The sequence below is a fragment of the Scyliorhinus torazame genome, chromosome 7, assembly GCF_047496885.1.
Source record: "Scyliorhinus torazame isolate Kashiwa2021f chromosome 7, sScyTor2.1, whole genome shotgun sequence".
Classification (NCBI taxonomy): Eukaryota; Metazoa; Chordata; class Chondrichthyes; order Carcharhiniformes; family Scyliorhinidae; genus Scyliorhinus; species Scyliorhinus torazame.
The window spans coordinates 226,905,287-226,931,899 of record NC_092713.1 but is presented as its reverse complement, the minus strand read 5'-3'; the positions used below and the strand labels follow the sequence as shown (position 1 = coordinate 226,931,899).

The window sequence follows — 26,613 nt, the reverse complement described above, 5'->3', positions numbered from 1 at the left end:
TGGTCAGCATTTATGCTGATACTATTCAAGTCTTGTGCCTCTCTCTTTAAATCTGCCATAATCAATCTTTCACTGCACTTGGGTGGTCGGGCTCTGGTAGGGTGCCACCCTAGTACCCTAGCAGTGCCACCCTGGCAATGCCAGGGTGCCCATGTGGCACTGCCAGGACACCAGGCTGGCAGTGCCATGGTGCCCAGGTGGCATCTTGCCTTTGCTGGGGATCAGCCTTATGAGATGGGGGGGGGGGGGCTGAATGATCCCCCTCCCCCTAATTGGTAAGTTGGGGTATTGGGGGGGGGGGGTCTAGAGATCTCCTCTTGCTCTGGCAAGCTAAACTAATTTGTTTAGGAAATGAGCCTAAGTGCGGCCTCGGCGGGGGTTTCCTCGCCGAGGCCCAAATATTAAGTAGAGTCCCATTAAATAGCAAGGGCTTTCTCACTGCTGCAAGCACCGAGAAACACCCCCCCCCCCCCCCCCCCGTATCGCGCCCAAAACGGGACTCTTTTTAATTTCTATTAAATGCCCCTATTTCATTTTGCAATAAGTATGGTGTAATCCAAAGCCAGTTAGCAACATCCTAGAATTACATTTCCCACAGTAGTTTAGCAACACAATTTGATCAACACATAGGAGGTACTTTATCCAGCCCTGTCAAAGATCCTCGGTTTAGATTACAACAAATTGTCCTACCATTCTATTTTCATTTGAGTTGAAGACATATGTTAAGGGCAGCACGGTGGCGCAGTGGTTAGCATTGCTACCTCATGGCGCCGAGGTCCCAGGTTCGATCCCGGCTCTGGGTCACTGTCCGTGTGGAGTTTGCACATTCTCCCTGTGTTTGTGTGGGTTTCACCCCCACAACCCAAAGGTGTGCAAGGTAGATGGATTGATCACGCTAAATTGCCCCTTAATTGGAAAAAATTAATTGCTACTCTAAATTTTTTTTTAAAAGACATATATTAAACCCAGGTAATAGCTATTCATCTATTTCACAACACAAAGGGTTGTGAATCTATGGAATTCCTTGCCCAGTGAAGCAGTAGAGGCTCCTACATTAAATGTTTTTAAGATAAAGATAGAATAAAGGGATTAAGGGTTATGGTGTTTGGGCCGGAAAGTGGAGCTGAGTCCACAGAAGATCAGCCATGATCTCATTGAATGGCGGAGCAGGCTCGAGGGGCCAGATGGCCTACTCCTGCTCCTCGTTCTTATGTTCTTACGCCTAGTTTTTTTTTGTATTTTCAATCCTTCCTGCCAGATAAAATACATTAAAAGTGTAATCAGACAAATATTTTGTACATCAGGTTTATTTTGTTATAGAATCTCTCTGCCTCTTATTACAATTATTTTAGTGGGCTTAAATTACTTAAAAGCCAACATTGAGTAAAAGAAATTGGTTAGTTACGAACCTGCAGCCTGAAAAGTTAATACAATCGGTTATTGTTGTGTAATATTCCTAAAGGATTTTTCATAAAACCTCATTTCTGTTATCGTAATTTATGATACCAAAAACAATCAGAAGTCTGTGCTTTAAATACAGTCACGTCATTAAAAATAATCATGTTATATTGTGATGGGTTTAAGCCAGCTTCACTGTGTTTGTGTATATTCTTTAGTTCCCCACCCTGATCTCTCTGAAGGAACAGAAGTGTATGATGCTCTCTGAATGTTGTATTATTCAAAAAACAGCTCCAAGGTCAAAACTAGCTCAAATTTGCTGTTGCATCGTGACATCAGCTTCCTACTTCTAAATTGATAAATTCCACAGCAGGAGAATGTGTTAATGCTTTGTAAGTTTAGAAATGACCTGTAATTATATCATGATCAGATGAAGAATTGGGCTTCTGTGAAAACAGTGTAGGTCCAAAAATAGTCTGGAATGTAGCTCCAAGCTCTGACATAAAAGACATTTAAGTTTAAAATAATGAGGTGCAAACATTTCGTTAACAAATGTACTGCATATGCTAACAATGTGGGTTAGACATTCAAGGTGGAAAAAAAACCCTTATAAATATTTAATTTAATTTAAAATCCAGGGCCTTTTTGAGCATGCCAGTAATTTTTCATTTTACTAATATTTTATTCCAGCCCTAATCTGACCTTGCCCAATGGAGCTGGTGTGGGAGTTGATCAAGTGTGTGGATTACATCCATGGCTTAATATCTGATGCCTGGGAGGGAGAATCTGCATCCAGGTGGGTGGGACTGCACAGCTGTAGACTATTCGGCCCACCTACGTTTGCAATTGCATCCTTCATGGCCAAGTTACTGCACTTTAAATTATTCTGTTTTAATTACATATTTTCAGTTGGGAGAAGCTAGTGGGAGTATGGCAATATTAACCATTCTGCTGTCAATTATGTCAATTAAGATACAATTCCCTGAAGAGATTGCCTCACACAGCTGTATGAGATGATACAGAAAGATATGCTTCAGGGATCCGATCCGGCAGTAGATTAGCATTCTCTGCATGAATTCATTAAATTCTGCAAAATCAAACACAGTGTTGAATTTTATATCTGTGTTTATCTTACAAACTTTATCAAGAAGTAACCCCATTATCACCTTTAGAGACTTAAGCATAAACACCCTCAAATGAGGCACTTTAGTATAAATACTGAGGCAAATTTCTTACTCCAGTGTACAATCAGCCTGAAGCAAATAATCCCATTTTGCGTTCAGCAGAGATGGTGCACTCTGTAATGAGTACAGGAGTATGAGATGGAACAGTACTTATTTTGACTGCAAACATTTTCTTTACATTACATAAGGGGCAGAATTTTACTGTCCCCTGCGAGTGGATTCACAGGAGGAAGGTGGTAACCTGAAAAATTCTGCGGTTGACTTTTCTGCCGCCTACCTACCCACCCCAGACCTCACCCCAAGTAAGGCCATTGTGCCCAATTAATGGTCACTTAGGTGCCACTTCCCATCCCAGTTGCTGTTTATTAGCCAGGGGGAAGAGGTTGGGGCTCGGTCTGCTGCTGACAGGATAGCCTGCTTGGGCCTTGGGCGGGAATGACAACGGAGTGCTTCCTTCACAGGCCCTTTTTTTACAATGGTGGGGTGGGGAGGGGTTCACTTTCAACGTTCCTCTGCCCAAGGTGCCCCGTTCCATCTTCTGCTTTGCACCTTGCCCCCACCCCCTTTCTGTCTTCCGCCAGTGCCGCCTGTCCTGGCCCCACTCAGGCCTTCACACTTACCTTGCACACAGCTCCTAGCGATTCTCGTTGGGACTGCACCCAGTGGCACTGCTGAGGCAAGAGAGTTGTTAACCAATCAAATGGTTGGCAGCTTTCAGAGGCGGGACTTCCTCCCCAGAAGGGGGCTGGAGACCTGCCTCCAACCAATTGGATTGGATTGGATTGGATTTGTTTATTGTCACGAGTACCGAGGTACAGTGAAAAGTATTTTTCTGCGAGAAGTTCAACAGATCATTAAGCACATGAGAAGAAAAGGGAATAAAAGAAAATACATAATAGGGCAACACAACATATACAATGTAACTACATAAGCACTGGCATCGGATGAAGCATACAGGGTGTAGTGTTAATGAGGTCAGTCCATAAGAGGGTCTTTTAGGAGTCTGGTGACAGTGGGGAAGAAGCTGTTTTTGAGTCTGTTTGTGCGTGTTCTCAGACTTCTGTATCTCCTGCCTGATGGAAGAAGTTGGAAGAGTGAGTAAGCCGGGTGGGAGGGATCTTTGATTATGCTGCCCGCTTTCCCCAGGCAGCGGGAGGTGTAGATGGAGTCAATGGATGGGAGGCAGGTTCGTGTGATGGACTGGGCGGTGTTCACGACTCTCTGAAGTTTCTTGCGGTCCTGGGCCGAGCAGTTGCCATACCAGGCTGTGATGCGGCCTGATAGGATGCTTTCTATGGTGCATCTGTAAAAGTTGGTAAGAGTCAATGTGGACATGCCAAATTTCCTTAGTTTCCTGAGGAAGTATAGGCGCTGTTGTGCTTTCTTGGTGGTAGCGTCGACGTGGGTGGACTAGGACAGATTTTTGGAGATGTGCACCCCTAGGAATTTATAACTGCTAACTATCTCCACCTCGGCCCCGTTGATGCTGACAGGGGTGTGTACAGTACTTTGCTTCCTGAAGTCAATTACCAGCTCTTTAGTTTTGCTGGCATTGAGGGAGAGATTGTTGTCGCTACACCACTCCACTAGATTCTCTATCTCCCTCCTGTATTCGGACTCGTCGTTATTCGAGATCCGGCCCACTATGGTCGTATCGTCAGCAAACTTGTAGATGGGGTTGGAACCAAGTTTTGGAACGCAGTCGTGTGTATACAGGGAGTAGAGTAGGGGGCTAAGTACGCAGCCTTGCGCGGCGCCGGTGTTGAGGACTATTGTGGAGGAGGTGTTGTTGTTCATTCTTACTGATTGTGGTCTGTTGGTCAGAAAATCGAGGATCCAGTTGCAGAGTGGGGAGCCAAGTCCTAAGTTTTGGAGCTTTGATATGAGCTTGGCTTGGATTATGGTGTTGAAGGCGGAGCTGTAGTCAATAAATAGGAGTCTAATGTAGGAGTCCTTGTTTTCGAGATGCTCTAGGGATAAGTGTAGGGCCAGGGAAATGGTGTCTAATGTGGACCGGTTGCAGCGGTATGCGGATTGCAGTGGATCAAGGCGTTCTGGAAGTATGGAGGTGATGCGCTTCATGATCAACCTCTCAAAGCACTTCATTACGACTGAAGTCAGGGCCACTGGTCGGTAGTCACTGAGGCACGTTGCCTGGTTCTTCTTAATGTTCTCACAGTTGTGGGGAATGGAGGCGAGTTCCCTGCTGACATTGTTTCAATGACAGGGCAGGAAACCTTGCCACCCATCAAATTTATGCCACGTTTACTTCTGTCACCCTCAGCTATACCTTGATTTGAGGGTGACATCTACTTAGGGTTGAGAGTTTCTATCTGGGTTCTCATGTGACGAAGACATTTTCAATCCATAGATCTTTGAACTCAACGCAGGTTTCAAGTTGATGCACAAGTTCTGAACAACGTTTAGCAAATCCCTCCCAGTCATTAAGGTCAATGCTGCTGTGCTTCAAAGGTGCTTCAAATTGTCTTTGAAACCTCTTCTTTGTCGTGTCCTGAGAATTTCAGACAACAGGCCCTCTTGTGAGGGACATTATTCAGCCATGCGGACACAGTGGCCAGTCCAGCAATGTTGATTTTACTGCTGATTTTCCTGAATGCTTTATCGTCTTCAAGAAAAACACTAACATTTGTTTGACAGTCCTCCCATTGAATCCAAAGATGGTGGCAGAGGCATTGCCAATGTGTCAATGACATACAGTCTAGGTATCACTGCAGTCCAGGAGCATGCTGATATACAGTCTAGGTATCACTGCAGTCCAGGAGCATGCTGATATACAGTCCAGGTATCACTGCAGTCCAGGAGCATGCTGACATACAGTCCAGGTATCACTGCAGTCCAGGAGCATGCTGACATACAGTCCAGGTATCACTGCAGTCCAAAAGAAAGCTGACATACAGTCCAGGTATCACTGCAGTCCAGGAGCATGCTGACATACAGTCCAGGTATCACTGCAGTCCAGGAGCATGCTGACATACAGTCCAAGTCTCACTACAATTCAGTAACATGCTGAAGGTAACTGCTTTATGCATTAAGGCCAGGGTTGTATGGCCCCGCCCCAGTGTGTCTCCCCCAGCGGATGTGGTGAGCTATTTAAATTTCCATTCAGTTGGCAGGGACTGGAATATCCCGTCGGGCAGGCGGGCTGGTAGAATTCTGGCCGAGGATTTTCATTAACTTGCAGAGGTCTTTGTAGTTAGTGCTCTCACTGCTGAAGTTTGTAGAATGCTGAACTGGCACAGCTGATCTGACATTGGATCTAGTCCTCATTCGTGGCCTTTTGAGTGAGGTGACTTTCGAGGTATTGGATGCTCATATTCCAGAGTTTCTTTTTGAGCAAATATGGGAACTGAAATATTTGGCTGATCGGTTGTTGGTTGATATTGATCTGAGTTTTTTGTTTTGGCAACATTCAAGGACAGGCCACATTTGTATGCAGAATTGAAGAGATGGAGAGTTGCTTGCGAACCTGGTATATAATGGGCAATGACACTGCCTGCAGTCATCTGCAAATTGTACATCATGGCCGGAATTCTCTGGCCGTTTGCTGGTGGCGGGAATCTCTGGTCCTGCAAGAAGTGCACCCCCACCCGTGGATTTCCCAGGGGCGTGGGGTGGCTTCAATTGGAATTCCCATTGACAGCGGAGGGAACAGAAATCACACCACCAGCGAGTGGCGGGTCACCTCTCACTATCAAGAAACACTGGGCTGGGAGGCCAGAGAACCCCGCCCCATGTGTATCCATGGTGGTCAGTTTAGTTATGGTACAGAGGCAACTGAGGTTAAAGGGATTTCCATCTCGGTGAATTGCCACTGTCAGATTGTAAATAGTATTGGTGTTATCACAAAGCCTTCTTCGACCCCAGTCTAAATTTTGAAGGTGTCTGTTTCAAATCTGCCATTCAAATTGGGTGCAGTAATCTCATAATGAAGCAGTTGCAGGATTGTAATGACATTTCTTGGACATGCAAATCTCTGGAGTACAATCCACACAGCCTCACAATTTACTGAGTCAAATGCTTTGGTTAGGTCAGTGAATGCAATGAAGAGTTCCTGGTGTTGTTCTCAACATTTTTCTAGGATTTCTCTAACCACAAAGACATGTCAGATATTCCTCTGGAAGGTCTAAAGCAACTTGTGTCTCCAAGAAAGTTTTCTCAGCCACAGGAAGTAGATAGTTCAGGAGAATGTTCCTGCTAAGGAAAATACTTTGGTCACTTCCACAGCATAATTTATCTCCTTGAAGGTAGTTAAAGTTGTCACATTTCTGAAGTCAGGGGCGAGTTCTTTTTTCTTCCAAATGCACAGGGTGAGTGCATGGAGTCTTGACGTTGACAAAAAACCACCAGCTTTGAAGACCTCTGTATAACAACTCTTGGGACCACAGACATTTTTGATGTTCATCTGTTTGTTACAGCACTCCCATTGATAGTGGTTCATCCACGGATTTATAACAGGGCACAAGGAGATATCATTGAGGTTTCATAGTTAAGATGTTTTTTAAATTTAAATTCAGAGTACCCAATTCATTATTTTTCCAATTAAGGGGCAATTTAGCGTGGCCAATCTCCTACCGTGCACATCTTTGGGTTTTGTGGAGGTGAGACCCATGCAGACACGGGGAGACTGTGCAAACTCCACACGAACAGTGACCCGGGGTCGGGATCGAACCCGGGTCCTCAGCGCCGTGAGGCAGCAGTGCTAACCACTGTGCCACCGTGCCGTCCTTCATGTTTAAGATATTTCCCAAAATGTTCTTCCCAGGTTTGGCATACAGCATTGTTTTCCATAAGAAGAGAAACACCAATCAGTGAACGAAAGGGATTTTGACCATTTGAACTCGGTCAATCGATGGCTCCCACTGGGTTCCAAAAGGTTGGCATGTCAGGATGGACAAAATATCATTGGATCCCTCGGGCTTTCTCTTCCCACCACATGTGTTTTATCTTCTAGATTTGTCTTGCTGTTGGAATGCTGTCTTCAGGTGTTCCAACCTTAGGTGGTTCTGCCAGGCAACGAAGGCTGCTCGGTTTTGTTCCAAGACGTCACATATTTGAGCATCATTTTCATCAAACCAGTCCTGGTGGCAATAATGCTCGAAGCCAGTGGTCTGGGCCATGCAGCTGACTTTATTGGTCCAGTGGTTCTGGAATTGAATTGGATTCTCTGGTACTGGGAGGCATACCAACTCTCCTGCATTTAGTCAGACTGTCACATGTAATATCATGCCCTCACACCTGAAGATGGTGACACTTTAATATTAAAACAGAAAATGCTGGAAAAACTCAACTGGCCTGGCAGCATCAGTGGAGAGGAGAGAAAAAGAGTTAAAGATTCAAGTTCAATATGATTTCTTTGGCACTGGAGAACAATAGAAATGTATGCCGGAATTCACCAGGCATTGTGATTCTCTGTTCCCGCCGGTCGCGCATCGCCGCCCACGAGGTTCCCAGCGGCGTGGAGTGGCTTCAATGGAAAATCCCATTGAGAAACAGTGGGAATAATGAATCGTGCCGCCAGCAAATGCCGCGTCGCTGAGAAACATGGGCTGAGGGACCGGAGAATCCAGCCCGTAGAGTTTTATGCTGTTGGAAAAGTGAGAGGAGGTGTAGCAAAATAGAAGGCCAAGGATAGGTTAGTGTCGGGAGCGATCAAATAATAAAGATGCCATGGAACAGAAGACAAAGGAAGTGATAATTATAGCATTAAATTCTAAAGGTTTTGTCCAGAGTAGGTGTTAATAGCAGAATAAAGGTCAGCACTGTCTGAAAGCAAATTACAGGAGAACAAGATTCAGACTGGCAGTTGGAGTAAAGTAAAATTAAAAAGGAGGACAGAGTTCATGGTCTGAAGTTGCCGATCTCAGTATTGAGTCCAGAAGGCTGTAAAGTGCCGAATTGGAAGGTGAGATGCCGTTCCTCCAGTTTGCATTACTAAAACATTATATGGAGATGCTGGCGTTGGACTCGGGTGAGCGCAGTAAGAAGTCTTACAACAACAGGTTAAAGTCCAACAGGTTTGTTTCAAACACCTTTTTTTTTGTTGTCGAAGGTGAAGACGTTGTGATCCAGAATGAAGCGGATGAGATTGGCAGTTGTCGGTGTTGAGTACTGAGGCTGTTGCAGCAATGCCGTCGTCATGGGGGATGCTGGTGTAGAGTGCCGAGACATCCATTGTGACGAGGAATGTTCCTGGTTCAACTGGTCCATGGATGCTGAGTTTCTGGAGGAAGTCCATTGTGTCGCGACAGAAGCTGGCCGTACCTTGTACGATGGGTTTCAAGATGCCCTCGATGTAGCCAGAGAGGTTCTCACACAGGGTCCCATTGCCTGAAACGATAGGACGGCCTGGTGTGTTGGCCTCGTGTATTTTCGGGAGGCAGTAGAGATCTCCAATGCGGGGAGTACGTGTGATGAGAGCATGTAGGATGCTCTGAAGGTCTGGATCCAAGGTCTTGATCAGTCTGTTGAGTTGGCGGATGTGTACCTTGGTCTGATATGTGGGTAACTGTCTGTAGTGTTCCTGGTTGTTGAGTTGTCGGTACACTTTGCAGTAGTCCGTTCTGTTCAGTATGATGGTGGCCCCTCCTTTGTCTGCTGGTTTGATGACGATGTTGCGGTTGGTCTTGAGAGGGCGGATGGCGTTACGTTATGCTTGGGTGACGTTCGGGGCTGTCTTGTGAATGCGACTGATGAATCTGGCATTGACGCGACTCCTGACGGCTTGAGCATACATGTCAAGTCTAGGGCAGCAGCCTTCCGGAGGGGTCCAATTCGATTCTTTCCTCTTCAGTTGCCGCACCGCCGATCTCTCGGTCTGCTGTTCTGGTTCAATGGTAGTCTCCTTGGGATCACTGTTGGCCTCTTGGGGTCTGAGGACGAATTCCCAGAGCCTCATTCGCCTGATGAATTCCTCCGTGTCTGCCGTGAGACTGATGGGGTCCATTTTGGTGGTGGTGCAGAAATTGAGCCCTCTGCTGAGGACTTCGATTTCGTCTGGTTGAAGGGTGTAGTCCAAGAAGTTGACAATAGATTTCCTTGTATTGTTTTCTACTGTGGTACCGGGGAGCCTTGGTTGCTGCTGGTGGTGATGCCGAGTTTCTCAAGCTACCTGTTCTTGGTGTGCATATAGGTGGCATAGTGTGTTCGAAACAAACCTGTTGGACTTTAACCTGGTGTTGTAAGATTTCTTACTGAAACATTATAGTAGGCTAAAGACAGAAATATTGGCAGGATTCTCTGGCCTCCTAGATGTTTGTTTCCAATCGGTGGGAGGCGGCGCAGAATTTATTGACTCTGCTCTCGCTGCAATCAATGGGAATTCCCATTGAAGTCACTTCATGCCGCCGGGAATCCCAGAGGTGGGGTACGCTGCCGGCGGGATACTCTGGTGGATTGGCCGGTGAATTCTGGCCATGAGCATGGGAACAAAATGGTGCATTGAAAAGACAAGTGAAACTCCACCAAATTGAGCCTGGGGATGGAGGGGGAACATGGAGTGATTGGAAGAAGCTTTATTTCTGTTTTCTGGACTCGCTAGATGTTGCCTTGGGATTGACATTTCAAACAGACTCTCTCCAAGATTGCGTTTCACCTGAGTGGATGTAACAGAAAGTATCTCAATGACCATGTTGTAGGTGGTAACTTGAAACATGGTCTGGTTCAAGAAAAAGGAACAAACACTGAGTATGTTATTTTCAATTCAGTTTTGCAATGATCAATGGTGGAACTACCCCTCAATTTAAACCAATTAATGCTATTTGCAGAGAAGAATTGACTTTACAGCATAAAATGCCTTTCAGTTACTGTATTGACTGACATGGCAATTGCTGCGGATTGCAATTCATTTTGAATCACGCAAACCATTTAATATCCGAATGTTTACTGAAAAGCAGGACACAGATCAGACATCACCGGCTGCAAAGGAGAAAGAGGCTTTTATGAATAGCAGACTCGCAAGTAATTCCTTCTCCACTTCCCTTCTCATAGGAACAGCTTTAAACTGCAAACTCGCATTACAAAAGACAGCATTTTGGGTGTGTACACATTTTTGAATTGAGTTAAAAATTGCAAATGCATGAAATCTGGGGAGAGAAACAGGGAAACAAAAATGGAAACATTCTGCAGATTAGCCATGTAGGGGGAATGAAGTGAACATTTCAGGTTTGTTACCTCCTTTTGAATGAAAAATATGAGACAAACAGGCATGTTAACAGGATTAGACGGAGAGAAAAAAATTAATTTAAAAAATCACATTTGATTGTAGGCTGATGAAGCACATAACGGTCATGCAACAGAGGCATAATTAAAAAGAAAGACTTTCATTTTGATCCAAAAAGAAAATTCTGGAAAATCTCAGCAGGTCTGGCAGCATCTGTAGGGAGAGAAAAGAGCTAACGTTTCGAGTCCAGATGACCGTTTGTCCTTACAGCTAATTAAGTAATGTTGAAGTGTCGTCACTGTAATATATTTTTAAAAAGAAATCATAAATGACATTAAGAGTGTGTGAGTAGTAACTGATCACTTTGCTGAGGTGTTTATATATGGGTTTTCTGCAGATTAAGGTTATCATAAATTCAACAACAGAGGTGACTGTTCTGTCAGGTTCAGGTGGTAATGCCTGCTCCACACTGGAGATTTCTTCTCTTGTTCCATTTCTTGTCTGTTCATATGTACTTGTGTAGTGGATATGAACTCAAAGGTAACTGTTTATGGAATAATTTAAAATCCAGACTATTAGCAAATCAGCAAACTCTGTGTTAATGTGGTCTTTATGCTACTTACACTGCTATGTAGAATCATTCATAAAGATCTCTCGTCATCAAATCAATAGCAAGCACAGCACTAATGGTAAAAAGTTGACGGAGGAAAATTGGTAAGTTAGGAAATGCAAAGTAATTAAGCAATACATAAATGTTTAAGCCTATAGAGAAAAGGATTTCCCTGCACTGTTGCTACATGTTGATATCGTAAACTATTATAAAGCCATTCAGCGAGAACTGGTTTCTACATTATTGCTAAGTACCTCACAAAGGCTATTAAATCAGCAGGAAGGAAGTGCATAGGCAACTAATATTGTTCCATTACTGTTGTGATGACTGCTTATTTTAAAGCCTTAATCCAGTAATGGCATGGTAAATGTAAAAGGAAGTTACCAATTTTTATTTCAATCAAATGGACCAGCCCTAACTGCATGAGATGTGAAGTACTAACAATGGATATTGTGAGAGCTTTGGATCAAAATCCATTGAAGTACTCCTGAATAGAACAAGTGACTGGGAATGAATGAAGGAAGTATATGTGGTTCATGGTTAGTTTTGAATTGAATTGGACTAGCGTTTATTTCCTTGCTCCTATTTTGCAAGCATCTGAAAATGTTTCTTTAAGGCAAATATGTATTATACATCCTTGTTATTATTAAATATACAAAGAGGAGAAAACTAGAGTGTCGTCCTCAGAAAAGGATAAAGGGTATTTCTGTAGGTTTGCTAATCAGTTATGTTCATATCGCATGATATTAAGAAGTAAATCATTTTTAATCCAATATTTCCATAGGGCGTATAAAGTTTTTAATAGGGACTTTATCATTTCCCGTTGTACTTAGTGGATATCATATAACATCAACACAGTTCAAGAAAACATCTTTGACTTGGTTTAATTTTATTGAACTTTGAACTGACTGAATTCAAGACTATTTCCAAACTAGTGAAATTCTTGAGCTAAAAGCAAAGCCTGCTTTGGTGACTGCTTGGTGCAATTCATGGCTTTTATGTTAGTTGTACTTTTCATCCCTTGGCCAATATTTATATTGTTTCAAAAAATGTTTAAGTGAAGCCTATGCACAGTCTAGATGGGTATCAGCACAATGCAGCAAACCATCTCATTGAGCAGTATTTTCTTTATTCCAGTTTGTCATTGAATATTCCAACATTCACACTGACTGACTGACTTCCAATAATCATTCCAAAATTCATATGCAGTTGTCAAGTTGATCAGTTTGTGCCTTCAAACACTATAACATGTGAAAGTGACACTTTCTTTCACGCACAAATAGTTTATTATAACCAGGTTTGCAAAATTGTGAGCATACATTTAAGAACGATATGTTCATACACATGAAATCTAAAACATTGTTTTCTCCAAGTTTTTTTTATAGACATTTGGCCAAATTTAAAGATTGTTACTTGGTAATACAGAACTTGAATATTGCTGAATAAAAAGGCATTCATAGAATCAAAAAATCCCTTCAGTGCAGAAGGAAGCCATTCGGCCCATCAAGTCTGCACTGACACTCTGAAAGAGCACCCCACCTAGGCCCACTTCCCGCCCTATCCCTGTAAACCTACCTAATCTGCACATCCTTTGGGCACGAAGAGGCAATTTTAGCATGGCCAGTCCACCTAACCTGAACATATTTGGCATTATTTCAAAGGAGGCCAAGGGAATTGTTCCTGGTGTCCTGGTGAATATTTATCCCTCAACCACACCTGCAAAACAGACGGTCCATTTGTTTTTTCATTTGTCGGAGCTTGCTGTGCACAAGTTGGCTGCACCATTTTCTACATTCTAACCTTCACAAAGTATTTTGCTGACTGTGAAATGCTTTGGGGCTTTCTACGGTTGTGGAAGGCACTATATAAATGCAAGGTGTTATTTTGACTTTCTTCCAGCTCTTAACAGCAGGGCCGGAATTCTCCAGCCATTGGGAATCTCTTTCCCCATGAGCAGCGCACCCCTGCCCTCAGATTTCCCAGTGGCGTGGGCTGGCTTCAATGGGGAATCCCATTGACAAGCAGCGGGAAGAGAGAATCCTGCCATGAGCGAACGGCACACTGCCAAGAAACACGTAGCTGGGGGATCGGACTATCCAGCCTCAGATGAATTATTTATAAATTGGAGGAATCTTGATAATTTAATTGAAGGACTTTGAGCTGTTTCTGTGATCTTATCCTTTAATCTGCAGATTTCTCCTACTGCAGCCCACATGTATTCTTCACAGTTTTGACACTTTTACTTGAAAAACAAAACTCATTGACATCCTCAAAGGATTCATTTGTTTTGCCTTTTATGGGATTAAAACACTGTACAATCCTCAAACTGCTGGATTGGTGTGTGATTTACGGTGTTCCAATTCATATTATATTCTTATTTTTATTCACAAGGACCACAGCTTAACTGCCATTACCTTAAATGGCAGTGCCTCTTTGGTGTTGTACCGCTTTGACAAAGCACGCGTCTAGAATATTTGTGTCAGTAAAGGTTTTATTGCTCTGGGATAAACCTCTCATTATACTGCCCAGAAGATTCATTAGAGTTTGTTTAGGCTTCATCAAAACTGACCAGGCGATTTGTCAAAGTAAATGAAACAAACCACCAGTTACTAAAAAATGGATCATATAAAATATCATGAGCACTAACATGAAATGTATACCCCTCAACAAGCTGGATTCCCTCTTCCCTTTAAATGGTCTGTATAAGTGTATACATATTAAGTGAATGTTTTGGCGGTCGCTAATGATGCGTCTTTTTGCACCTTTTTAAAACCTAGCGTCATAAACGAGAATGCCACTTGGCGTGGCACGTTTGGTTGTATCTATGGGCCCATGCCGCAGGATGGGGCAGTGCCTTCAGCAGAAGAGAGGAAACAACTGGGCAGAGAAGAAAAAAAAATGTACAGTGCTTTTCATTGGTTAAAAGGTTCCTAGTATTTGCAAGTGACTCTTGTGTAATGTTCCTCAACACAATTAAATTGCCCTTGTTCACTGGATTCTGTGCTTTTCATTAAGGTACAATCAAATTAAGACTCACTAAGAATGTGCCTTGTTACTTACAGTTGGATTTGATATTTTATTTACTGCTTCAATAAGGTATACTATCTACTTGGAAAGGGAAAAAATCTTTTTGTCGTGTCGTGCTTATGTTATGAGACTAATTTTAATCTGCATTAACATTATCAATGATCTAATTTTTTCCCTCATTTTTATATCTCGTGATTCCAGTATTTTTTTCCTCCATTTTACCCTCCCTCCACCTAATATTAATAATCGAATGATGCCTCCCAGTGGGTCCGAGATATAAAACAACAGGTCGTCCGCATATAGTGAGACCCTGTGTTCGACGTCCCCCACCTTGCGCACAATCCCTCTCCAGTTCCTTGACGCTCTAATGACATTGTCAATGGCTCTATTGCCAAGGCAAAAACCAGCGGGGAGAGTGGGCACCCCTGCCTTGTCCTACAGTATAGCCCGAAGTATCCGAGCTCACCTAATTTGTCCGTACGCTCGCTACCGGCGCCCTATAAAACAATCAAACCCAGTCCACAAACCCCTATCTGAAACCAAACCGTCCCAACACTTCCCACAAATACTCCAATTCTACCCGATCAAATGCCACCTCTGCATCCATTGCAACTGCCACCTCCATATCCTGTCCCTCCGGGGCATCATTATCACTTTCAGTAATCCCCTGACGTTCGCTGACAGATGCCTCCCCTTTACAAACCGTGACTGATCTTCCCCTATCATCTCAGGCATACAGTCTTCAATTCGTGAGGCCAAAATCTTTGCCAGCAATTTGGCATCCACATTTAGCAACGATATCGGGCAATAGGACCCACACTGCTCCGGGTCTTTATCCTTCATTAATATTAGGGATATGGAAGCCTGCGATAATGTAGGGGGGCAGCTCACCCTTATCCCTCGCCTCCTTGTGTGCCCTCACCAGCAGGGGCCCCAAATCCTCAGCAAACGTCTTATAAGGTTCTACAGGGAATTAAACCAGGGCCTTCCCTTCCTGCATCACCCCATGCCCTCCATCACCTCCATCAGTCCAATGGGGGCCTCCAGCCCCTCCACCAGTTCGTCCTCCATCTTGGGGAACTCTGACCTGTCGAGGAATCGGTGCATTCCCCCCCACACCGGTCGGGGTGCCAGATTCATAGAGCCTCTTATAAAACTCCTCAAAAACCCCATCGCCCCTCCTGGGTCCAGTACCACGTCCCCACCTGCCCTTCAACCTTACGCTCTCCCTCGCCGCTTCTTGCGTCCTAAGTTGGTGGGCCAGCATCCTACTCACCTTCCCGAACTTCACCTCCTTCTTAAAGAGGGCAGCCTTCGATTAAACCCGGCTCTCCTCGTCACCTGTTCCACGCCCAGGTCCTGGTACAGCTGGAGCTCATTCCCTTCCCAGGTGCACCTCCTCATCTGCCTAGCCCACCGCAATATCTTCTCCTTGTTGAGGAATCGGTGGAGACACACCACCAGCGCCCATGGTGGCCTGTTCGCCTGCGGCTTCCTCATCAGCGTCCTATGCGCTCAGTTGAGGGCCCCCTTCCCCATCAACTGTTCCAACATCTTGGCTACTTATGAGCCAGCATCCGCTCCCTCGATGTCCTCTGGCACCCCACGATTCTTAAGTTTTGCCTCGGCGAGCGGTTCTCCAGATCCTCCATCTTCTCCTTTAGCCCCTTCTGGGTCTCCCGCATCATTCTGATCTCAGCCTCCAATGAGGTAAGCTGCTCTTCGTGCTCCCCCACCGCCTCTTCCACTTTCCGAATAGCCTGGCCCTGGGACACCAGCCTCTGCTCCATCCGTTCGATCCCCGCTTTTAGTGGTTCCATTGCCTAAGCTGGGTCCTCCTGGGCTTCCCCCCACCCCCCTCTGCTGGCTTAACCTCTCATTTAAGACATCCACCAGCTGCTCTGTTGACCACTGGGCAGGCAGGGCTGACTCTTTACTCTCCTCCATCTTCACCTATGGCGGACAAAGAATTTCCTGCTCCAACAGCTCCCTTCTTCTCGATCCACTTCTGGTCTGTGGATCCATCCACCAGCACCACCAGTGGAGTTTAACTTCCTTAATCACCTCTGCACCTTTTTCCACCAAAACATCCGCCCAGCAACAAGGAAATGGACCAAGAAAAATGCCTCGAGCAGGTGCTGCCAAATGTGGGGCCACTCACTCCATGGCCGCCACCGGAAGTCAGACCTGGTTAGCTCTTAACAGTGGCTTAGACTGGACCAGAGCCATAACTTTTTTAAGGTTTTAAGGCGGTGCTGTAAGATCCATTCATTCCAGGAGTGATAATATAAGAAATAGGGCTTTGTTATTTTATAAAACAAAATAGAAGACATTTAAACCTTTAAACTTAAACCCTAACAATAACATATTACGTGCAGTTTCTTAACCTTAACACACTAATTCCCATTAAACAGCACCTTTACAGAACCTGCAGGTTTCATGCCACTTACACAGGCAGACAAAGGCAATACTTGCATATATAAAGCAATTTTCTTCTGTTAGGGAAATTCATTCTGAATCCTTTTCCAAAGCCTGCCTCGGTGACAACTTTCATGACCACTCTCGGTCAATTTCCAAAATCTTCTCTCTTCTATTGTTCAAAACATGATTATTTTTCACTCTCTCACTGTCTAAGGTATGCCCAGACCCTCAAAAGAGGTTCTCTGGGGTTTCCAGAGGGTATCTAACCTTGAACCTATCATCGTTATCTTGGCTGTTTGATGTCCCACTTCCGTTTATACAAAAGAACAGAGCCATGCTATTGATATGCAACTAACCTCCCAATGATGAACAAAGAGGCCATCAGACTCTTGGTCCATCAGACTTAATGGTTGGTCAGACAGGAGTGTCCCAAAGGACAATGGATCTGGGGCATCCTGTGTATTCCCACTAATTAGTTTAAGTCTGACTTGGACAATGTAAGTCGGCCTGGTGTGTGCATATCACGCTGACTCCGTGCCAGTGGGTGTTTTCCCCTCGGTATGTTTAACCACTAAATTGCCTGCTACATCTTCAATCTAATTTCTGGACTCAAATTCCTCATATGCCCCTCGCATAAGAGTGACTCGTGGAGTGCCACAGGGATCCATGCTGGGACCTCAACTGTTTAAAATCTATATCATTGACTTTTTAATGAAGGGACCGAATATATGATAGCCCAGTTTGCCAAAGTCATCAAGGTAGGTTGGAAAGCAAGTTGCCAAGAGGACGTAAAGAGTCCACAAAGTGATATAGACAGGTTAAGTGAAAGGGCAAAATTTGGCAGATGCAGTATAGTATGGGAAAATGTGAACTTGTCCACTTTGGAAGGAAAAATAGGAAAGCAGTACGTTACTTAAATGTAGAGAGATTGCAAAACTCAGTGGTACAGAGGGATCTGGGTGTCCTGGTGCATGAAACCACAAGAAGTTAACATGCAGGTACAGCAAGTGATTAGGAAGACAAATGGAATGTTAGTCCTTATTGCAAGGGAAATGTATTATAAAAGTAGGGAAGTTTTACTGCAGCTGCACAAGGCATTGGTGAGACCACATCTGGAGCACTGTGATGGAGTATTAGATGAGGAGGATTTTTTCTCTCAGAAGATAATTAATCTGTGGAGTTGTTTACCACAGGGGAATGTAGAGACTGGGTTGGTTGTTAAGTATGTTGAAGGCTGAGATAGAGAAATTTTTGATCAGGAAGGGAATCAAGGGTTATAGGGATAAGGCAGGAAAGTGGAGTTGAGACTTATCACATCAGATCAGTCATGATCTCAATGAAAGTTGGAACAGACTTGATCGGCCAAATGGCCTGTTTCTTCTTCTATGTATAATGGTTTCATGCTGTATGATACTGTGTACAGTTTTAGTCTCTTCATTTCAGAAACGATATAATTGTTTTAGAAGCAGTTCCCGGAGGCCCAATCAACTCATTCTTGAGTTGAAGGGCTTCTCTTATGAATCAAGGTTGAACAAATTGGGCCCATATCCATTGGAGTTTAGAAGAATGAGAGGTGATCTTACTGAAATTTATAAAATTCTGAGGGGAGGATGGATACTAGGAGGATGTTTTCTATTGTCGGAGGAAACTCCTTTTCTTTCTTATGGCTTTCGGAGCAGAAGTTGCCATCGTAGTTTTAATGTCAAGTTCCCTAGCCAGTTCAATGTCCTGATGGAGAGCAAGTGTAACCCCAGGATGGCGCCCTCAAACTCCAATCTGGAGTAAGATATTACTGGGTGCTCCATGGTTTGGCCAGGGTTTCCGCAGTCGCAGCCAGGCACGGTTTGGAAGTGCCACTTGAGGGTGATTATTCTATTGAGGGTTGTCCACATGCTCCAGGGGAGGTTGAAGCCTAGACATTGAGGTATTGGGTCGCAGACAGTGGCTGGGATTTTCTGGCGCTGGCACGGCGGGTCCCGTTGCCGCGGGTGTAGCGAGCTAGCCAAAGGTCCATTGACATCAGCAGGGCTGGAAGATCGCGCCAGCGGATGGCACCCTAAAATCCTGCTCAATGTGTTTATTTGGAAGGGTGTTTTCTGCCCAAGCTTTCCTCCAGGTTTCATCATTGTTATAGGTTTGGAAATGTTTGATGTGTGTCCAGAGTGTGTTCTGTAGAGCCATGTGGCAAATTGGGGGGGGGGTTCTTGATGGTCTCTATGGATGCAGAGGTCCAAGTTGCTGCTGATTAGAGTTACTGTGTTGCTGTGTCCCATCCCAATGGAGGGAGGGGTGATATTTGACAGGATTAGTAACTACTGAATTGGAGTTGATCTCAGTGCTCCAAAGCTGATCCTCATAACTGAGTGAGGTTGTTTTCATTTGAGTTTGGTGTGGCAAATTGAGGCCTACACGGGAGCACAGTACCCAGCCATCTATAAAACCAGAGCTCCAGCAGACGTGCAAGCGATGGTGGTTTCGCATTCGAGCTTGTGCTGGTGAGCTTACAGATGACGTTCACCCGAATCTTGGTCTTTTCAACAGTCATTCCTAGGTGGTGATGGTAAGTTAGGGAGTGGTCATGGGGATGGGTGGGAGTCGGGCTATGCTGTACTTCTCCACAGAAGGCAACATTTTGGATGTTGGCATGGACACTTTCCTTACATCTCGATAAGCGACATACTCACACTCTGGATGGGATTTTCCGGTCCCACCCATGATGGGATTGGAAATTCTTCCCAAAATCAATGGGCATTTGGCTACCTCTTAAAATTTTCCATCCCGCCTGCGACGGATCGCTTGGTCTCTAACTTGTCAAAACTCTGACCTGTTGCATGACTTGTGATTTTCAATTGGAATGCAGAGACGATGGACTTGGTAGGGTTTGCTTGCAGGCTCCAGTTGTAAAAATATTCAGCCACTTTTGAAAAGTCGATGTTCAGCATGGCTCCCATATCCTGGAAAGGTTGTCCAGGCAATATAGTCAGCGTAAATTAATTTTCATGATGATGTGTGAGTATGTCGCTTATGTGGATGTCAAAAAGTGTTGGTGCCAGGAAATTGTCCTGAGGGAGAGAGTGTTCTTGGAGAGCTGACCATGAGGGCGACATGATGGCACAGTGGTTAGCACTGCTGCTACACAACACCAGGGACCCGGGTTCAATTCTGGATTTGAATGACTGTCTGTGAAGACTTTGTACGTTCTCCCTGTGTCTGCATGGGTTTCCTCCGGGTACTCCAGTTTCCTCCCACAGTCCAAAGATGTGCGGGTTAAGTGGATTGGTCATGCAAAATTGCCTGTGGTGTCCAAAGTTTAGGTGGGGTTATGGGGTTACAGGGATAGGGTGAGGGAGTGGGCCTAGTTAGGGTGCTCTTTCAGAGGGTCGGTGAAATCTCAATGGGCTGATTGGCCTCCTTTTACACTGTGGGGTTTCTATGATTCTATGTCTCGTAGGTAGACTTGCATCCTACTGTTGTTCCGAAAGGTGAACAAGACTAGAGCTAGGTGACATAGTTTAAGAATAAAAGGTCTCCCTTTTAAGACAGAGGTGAGGATATTTTTGACAAGAGGGCTATTGGTCTGTAGAACTCTTCTTTTTTTTTCCCCGCTGAAAGCAGTGTAGGCTGGGTCATTGAATCTATTCATGGCTGAGTTAGCTCGGTAAGGGAGTCGAGGGCTATGGAGTTTCATGGACACTTTAAAGGTGGATACTGTCTTCATAAATGTCTTAGCTAGTGTTCAAACTAATTTGGGTAGCTCAGGGTATTTCCAACTATTAGGGGCATGAGACAGGGCTGTCCGTTATCCCCACTTCTGTTCACATTAGCAATAGAGCCTGTGAACAAAGAACAAAGAACAAAGAAATGTACAGCACAGGAGCAGGCCCTTCGGCCCTCCAGGCCCGTGCCGACCATGCTGCCCGACTAAACTACAATCTTCTACACTTCCTGGGTCCGTATCCCTCTATTCCCATCCTATTCATGTATTTGTCAAGATGCCCCTTAAATGTCACTATCGTCCCTGCTTCCACCACCTCCTCCGGTAGCGAGTTCCAGGCACCCACTACCCTCTGCGTAAAAAACTTGCCTCGTACATCTACTCTAAACCTTGCCCCTCTCACCTTAAACCTATGCCCCCTAGTAATTGACCCCTCTACCCCGGGGAAAAGCCTCTGAATATCCACTCTGTCTATGCCCCTCATAATTTTGTAGCCCTCTATCAGGTCGCCCCTCAACCTCCGTCGTTCCAGTGAGAACAAACCGTGTTTGTTGGCTATTGTGGCTATTGCTCTCTGAGCTTCTCGGAGATGGTCAGGTATTGTATATTGCTAGAGGGACGGGAGTAAAGACATAGGGCTGGATTCTCCGCTGTCGGGATTTTCCGTTGCACCGGTAGCCCGGGGATTTCCCGATGGCGTGGTGCTGCCCACAATGGAAAACCCAATTGGCCAGCTGGCGAGACCGAGAATCCCGGGGGGGTGCCGCACCAGAAATCTGGTGCGGCGGGACAGAGAATCCCGCCCATAAGAGTTTCGCTACATGCAGAAAATCTATTATATGTATCTAACCCATTGAAATGTATGGATACGTTTATGAATATATTGGAAAAAATTTGAATCATTCGGCTGCAAATTGAATATAACAAAAAATGAAATATTTCCAATAAATACCTGGGGAGAGAAACAGATTTAAGTAACCTTCCATTCAAACTAATTGGAAATAAATCCAGGTACTTGGGTATACAGGTGAGAGGCCTGATGGAGGGGGTAAAAGAAGATTTAAAAAGGTGTTATACACTTTCATTTTCATTAGTTGGACAGGTACAAACAATCAAAATGAACATCCTAACAGGCATTTTCTATAAAATTGATATAATGATTTTGGATTTTATAAGAGCTAATAAAATTCCAAGAATTCAGGTGTTTTTACAAAGGAATCAGTGGCTGGGAGGGTTGGCGTTGCCCAATCTTTTGTATTTTGGGCAGCTAATATAGAGAAGATTCAGCAATGGTGGAAAGAGGAAGAAGCAGAATGGGTACATGGGTATGGGAGGAAGCATCATGTAAAGGGGCTAATTTGAAGGCTTTATCTGCGACCCCAGTCCCATTTACCCCAGGGAAGTTTACAGAAAGTCCAGCGGTGGTATCGTCCTAAAAAATCTGGAGCCAATTGAGATGACATTTTGGTTTGGGTGTTATGACACCCTGGTCGAGTACACGGTTATTTCCAGCCCCACAGACCCCGGAGTCCTAACATAAGTGAATTAACCAATAATTCATATATTTTCCTTGAGATCTTTGACCCTTGGTTGCTTCAATGATTTACAGTCACCAGATTTGCAAGTAAAACATAGAAAAACTGTTTATTTATAACAAGAAAAGAGACAAACATGCAATGGCTAAAATGGAACAATGGTTAATTTAATTATTCCCCAAAGCGCAACCCACCCTCCACTCAGACACTTGCAAGACAGACACATGAAGGGGGTAGGAGTGGGTCAAAATAACAGGGATTAAAAGAGCGTGAAATTAACTTTAGCTGCTGATGGTGTAGTCTTTGTAGGGCACGAAGTGTTAAAATCATTGGTTGGTTTGGATTTTCTATGTTTGACTTTAATTAGAACATGCAGACTGTAGAAGACTCTCTGGGGAATCATTTTCAGTTGAATGACCTCCACCAGTTAGACTCTCAGACTCACTGAGATAATATTAGAATTCTACACCTGAGGATTTCAAATAGGTTTTCAAACAAACCCTTCTTCCTGCAGGGGGTGCTGGAATGGATCCTCCTGCAGGTTGAACTGACTGCAGAAAGAAAGGTCTTTAAACATACGCCATCAGTTGAGAGAAATCTGTTCAGCTCCCCAGCCTTTTAAGCAGAAGTGTAACATCATTCACAGGCCGGGCTGGAGTGTTTTTTAATCTCCAGCCTTAGCCGATGGAGTGTTTTAAATCACCAGCCTTTCAAACAAAGATTTAAACTTTCACAAACCTGGCTACTGTTTGCAGTCTTTCAATCAAAGTTGAACTTTCACAGGATTATTAAATAGAATGGCCGTACCTGCTCACTCCAGCCAAGGGATCAGAGGGAGAATAAGTTCTCGGCTTTCTGGGAGAGATTTTCAACAAGCTTCTGCTCAGATCCTGCAGTTCAATTCAAAAAACAAGGTCTGCAATTCTGAGGCATCCAGCAAGTCCGTGATTAAAAAAAGAATACAAGGTTTGGAAAGAGGTTCCTTATATGGGAAACATGTTGGTGATAGCGCCTATTTATGGAAATCACGATTCACCATGGCAAGATTGGATACAACATTTAAACAGTGGCATAAAGAGGGGTTGGGACAGATAAAATATTTATTCTTAGAAGGTAGATTTGCGAATTTCAAAAAATTGAGGGAGAATCACAAAATGCAGAGGGAGGAGAAGTTTAAATATCTTCAATTACAAAATTTTGTGAAAAAGGAGTTGCCCTCTTTCCCTCGACTACCAGATAACAACCTCCTTGATAAATTGCTCTTGCCAGATGAGTTGGGAGATGGGAACATTACTAACATTTATAGATGGCTGATGGATATAAAGAAAACACAGATTGAAGAAATAAAACAAAAAAATTGGATATGAAATTGGAATGGGGACTATGGAGTGAAATTATGCACAGGGTCAATACTACATCTTCATGTGTTCGGATAAGCTTAACACAATTCAAGATAGTATATAGCATCCATATGACACAGGAAAAAATTAGCAGATTCTTCACAGAGGTAGAAGATAAATGTAAAAGATGTAAAGGAGGACCAGCTACCCATGTTGACATCTTCTAATCATATCCACGATTAATGGGGTTTTGGATCTCGGTATATAATACATTATCAAAAACTATGGAGATGGAAATATTACCAGGGCCTCGAGGCAATTTTTGGAATGTCGGAAATACCAGGACTAATAGAAGGGAACAGAGCTGATGTGGTGGTCTTTGCCACATTGATAGTCCGGAGGCAAATAGTATGAGAATATTGACATGATTGGGAGATGTTGCGGAATTCCTTTAGCTTGAGAAAATTAAGTTTGTCCTTTGTGGCTCAAATAGGGAATTCTGGATGAGATGGAAGCTGTTCTTGTCTCTATTTACAGATCTGTTTGTTGCCACTGGGTAAAGGGAGGAGGTAGGGGGACATGGGATGAGGGGGTTGGTGGGGGGAAAGAAAAAGGGGAGAAGTTTAATGGAAATAAGCGAAAAACTCTCAAATTATATTTTGTTGATTTTGTTATTGATTGATTGTTTGTATGTTGTTATGTGCATCCTTATTTGAATAAATTGAATATTTTAAAAAATAAATGAGGGTTTCTATTGACATGTACAGGTCACTCCGGATATTTTTGTGCTTTTTATAAAGACGTTTCTATTTCCAGAAACTGTTGTATAGAATTGAAAAGACAGTGAAAGAAGCTTGGGAAGGTGGAAAATAACTTGATTCAAAAATAGAGTTGAGCTCCAGTTGTTTCCTCAAGTAAACAAAAGTGTTTGATTTTGCAAGATGTAATTTTTGATTCTTTTGGCAGTGAATTAGCAATCGCAACACAGGAAGGATACTACTGAGAGTGATGCTTATAAGTTGGAAGAGGTTTTGTGTGCTTCTGTAATATATGTTGAGATTATACTTCTCGGTCAGTTAGTCTGGCAGCGAGCCCTGCCTTGAAGAGCGGATATCAGAAATTTAGGCAAGGATTGTGAACAATTTTCCAACTATTAATTTAAGGTTTCCCACTGAGAGTGCAAAATCAAACCTGTGGTGCTTAGTGAGTAAAAATTCCCAAATCATATTAGCTTTGGTAATTGTACAATATATATTAGCATCTTGACTCTTATCCAGACACTTCAGCTATACCATAGAAAGCGCTATGTTTGCTATGATTTTTTACATGAATTAAAACTTGACGAGCAAATGCATGTGAGCCTTTAGAATTAGGCTTAATGTTGAGCATTTAGGACCTTCATTGATTTTTTTAGACAGTTTCTTTTATATTATGCACAAGTATGACGCTGCTCATTGGATCAAAAAGCTTTTGGAATCATAAATTATTTTCATTCTATCAGTTAATTATGTAAGCTTTTAGTCAAACAAACTGTTTAAAATATGTTTTTTTTAATCTGCAGTAGGTCTTCCGAAGAAATAGCCTATCATGATCTCAGGAAGTTAATGCTTCTCCCAAGTTGGTCTGCTGAAAGATGTACTTTATTTGATGGCTAATTTTCTCCTGTTCATTTGTGATTTCCTGAAGATGTTGAATCTTTGCTGCTGTACATTTCCAAGTCACCTTTCTACACATGTGAGCTAGTGTCAGCAGAGGATTTCATCATGGGGGTGAAAGCACCACCATAGCTAATACATAGGCACCACCATAGCTAATACTCCAAGCAGCGATTTCCAGGACAGTGGTCAAACGAGGCAATCCTGCTTAGTTTTTGAACCATAGAACCATAGTATTCCTACAGAATGCAGAAGGGGAATGTAGAAGGAGACCGTTTGGCCTATCAAGTCTGCACCAACCCTCTGAAAGAGCACCCCACCTAAGCCCACTCCCCCAACCCATCCCCATAATCCCACCTAACCTGCACACCTTTGGACGCTAAGGGACACCATAAGGCATAGGAGCAGAATTAGGCCATTTGGTCCATCAAGTCTGCATGGCCAATCCACCTAACCTGCACATCTTTGGTCTGTGGACTGAAACAGGAGCACCTGGAGGTAGGGAGAATGTCTGTGAGGAGTTTGCACAGTCACCCAAGGCTGGAATTGAGGCCAGGTCCCTTGCGCTTTGAGGCAGCATTGCTAGCCATTGTGCCATCATGCCGTGCCCCTGTCCAGGTCCCCTTATGATTTTGAATACCGCTATCAAATCTCCTCTCAGCCTTCTCTGCTCTAAGGAGAACACTTCTCGCTGGATTGATTTATAACTCCCAGACCACCTGTTTTTCAGCAATCAGAGTGAATTAAGATCCTCCTGAAAAAATCGGATCGTTTTAGGAAAAGCTGCCAATATTTCTGAAACTCTGGCCATTTGTTGCTGGCACAAAACTAAGATCATGGGAATTATGCAGAGTGATACAAACCATATTCACTTAACATTTGCATGAATGTGTAGGGCAGGTATTGAAATAACTATTGGTTACCAGCTAGCTCTGGAATATTTTATACATTCAACAGTGAGGTTGCTTGAATAGTTTTCCATCAGGAAGTCTAATCACCTATGGTATGTCAATGGTCATGTATAATTCCGTAAAGGGATGAGGAAATAAGTGTCGGAAAATTGATTTTCTGCAGGAACCGCTATAAACAGCATTAACCTGTAAATTTCTGTGCAATGAAACTGTTTCCCTCAATGCAATTTAAAGCGATTGCCCATGATCCTGACCGGAGTGCATTCGTAACAATTTGTGTTTCCTGTGCAGTCCAATAGATGTACCATAATGTATTCTGTTATCTTGATGTTTATGGTCTTTTATAGAGATATAGCCAAGTAGATTTTACTGATTACAATTAATAATATAGCATATTGTGGACTTACTCCGAAAAAGAGAAACAGCCTTTTCTCAACTGTTCAGCTTGTAATCAGCTGTTAATCAATAAAGCAACCCATCTAACTCCCAGATAACTAATTGCATTCCTCCTGGAACATAAAAGGTCACTTATTGCTCACCAGGTTAAACCAACCTCCAGGCAGTTCCACCGCTATTTCTATATACATTTGGATTGGGGCAGTGAAAGATTAACTGTGCTGACAGAGAAGTTAACAATA

General features: G+C 43.7%; 1 protein-coding gene across 2 annotated transcripts in view; it reads left to right on the top strand.

Annotated features, from left to right (window-relative positions):
* The window catches only part of LOC140426872 (actin filament-associated protein 1-like 1), a 280,476-nt gene that overhangs the window by 52,853 nt on the left and 201,010 nt on the right, over nucleotides 1–26,613 (top strand). Inside the window, exon 2 of one of the 2 annotated variants that reach the window (XM_072512116.1) lies at nucleotides 2,089–2,194. The exons of the other annotated variant lie outside the window; for it this stretch is intronic. Within the exon in view, the coding sequence (XP_072368217.1) occupies nucleotides 2,167–2,194 (28 nt within the window). The 5' untranslated portion in view covers nucleotides 2,089–2,166. The remainder of the gene's footprint in view (nucleotides 1–2,088; nucleotides 2,195–26,613) is intronic. 2 annotated transcript variants of the gene reach the window in all.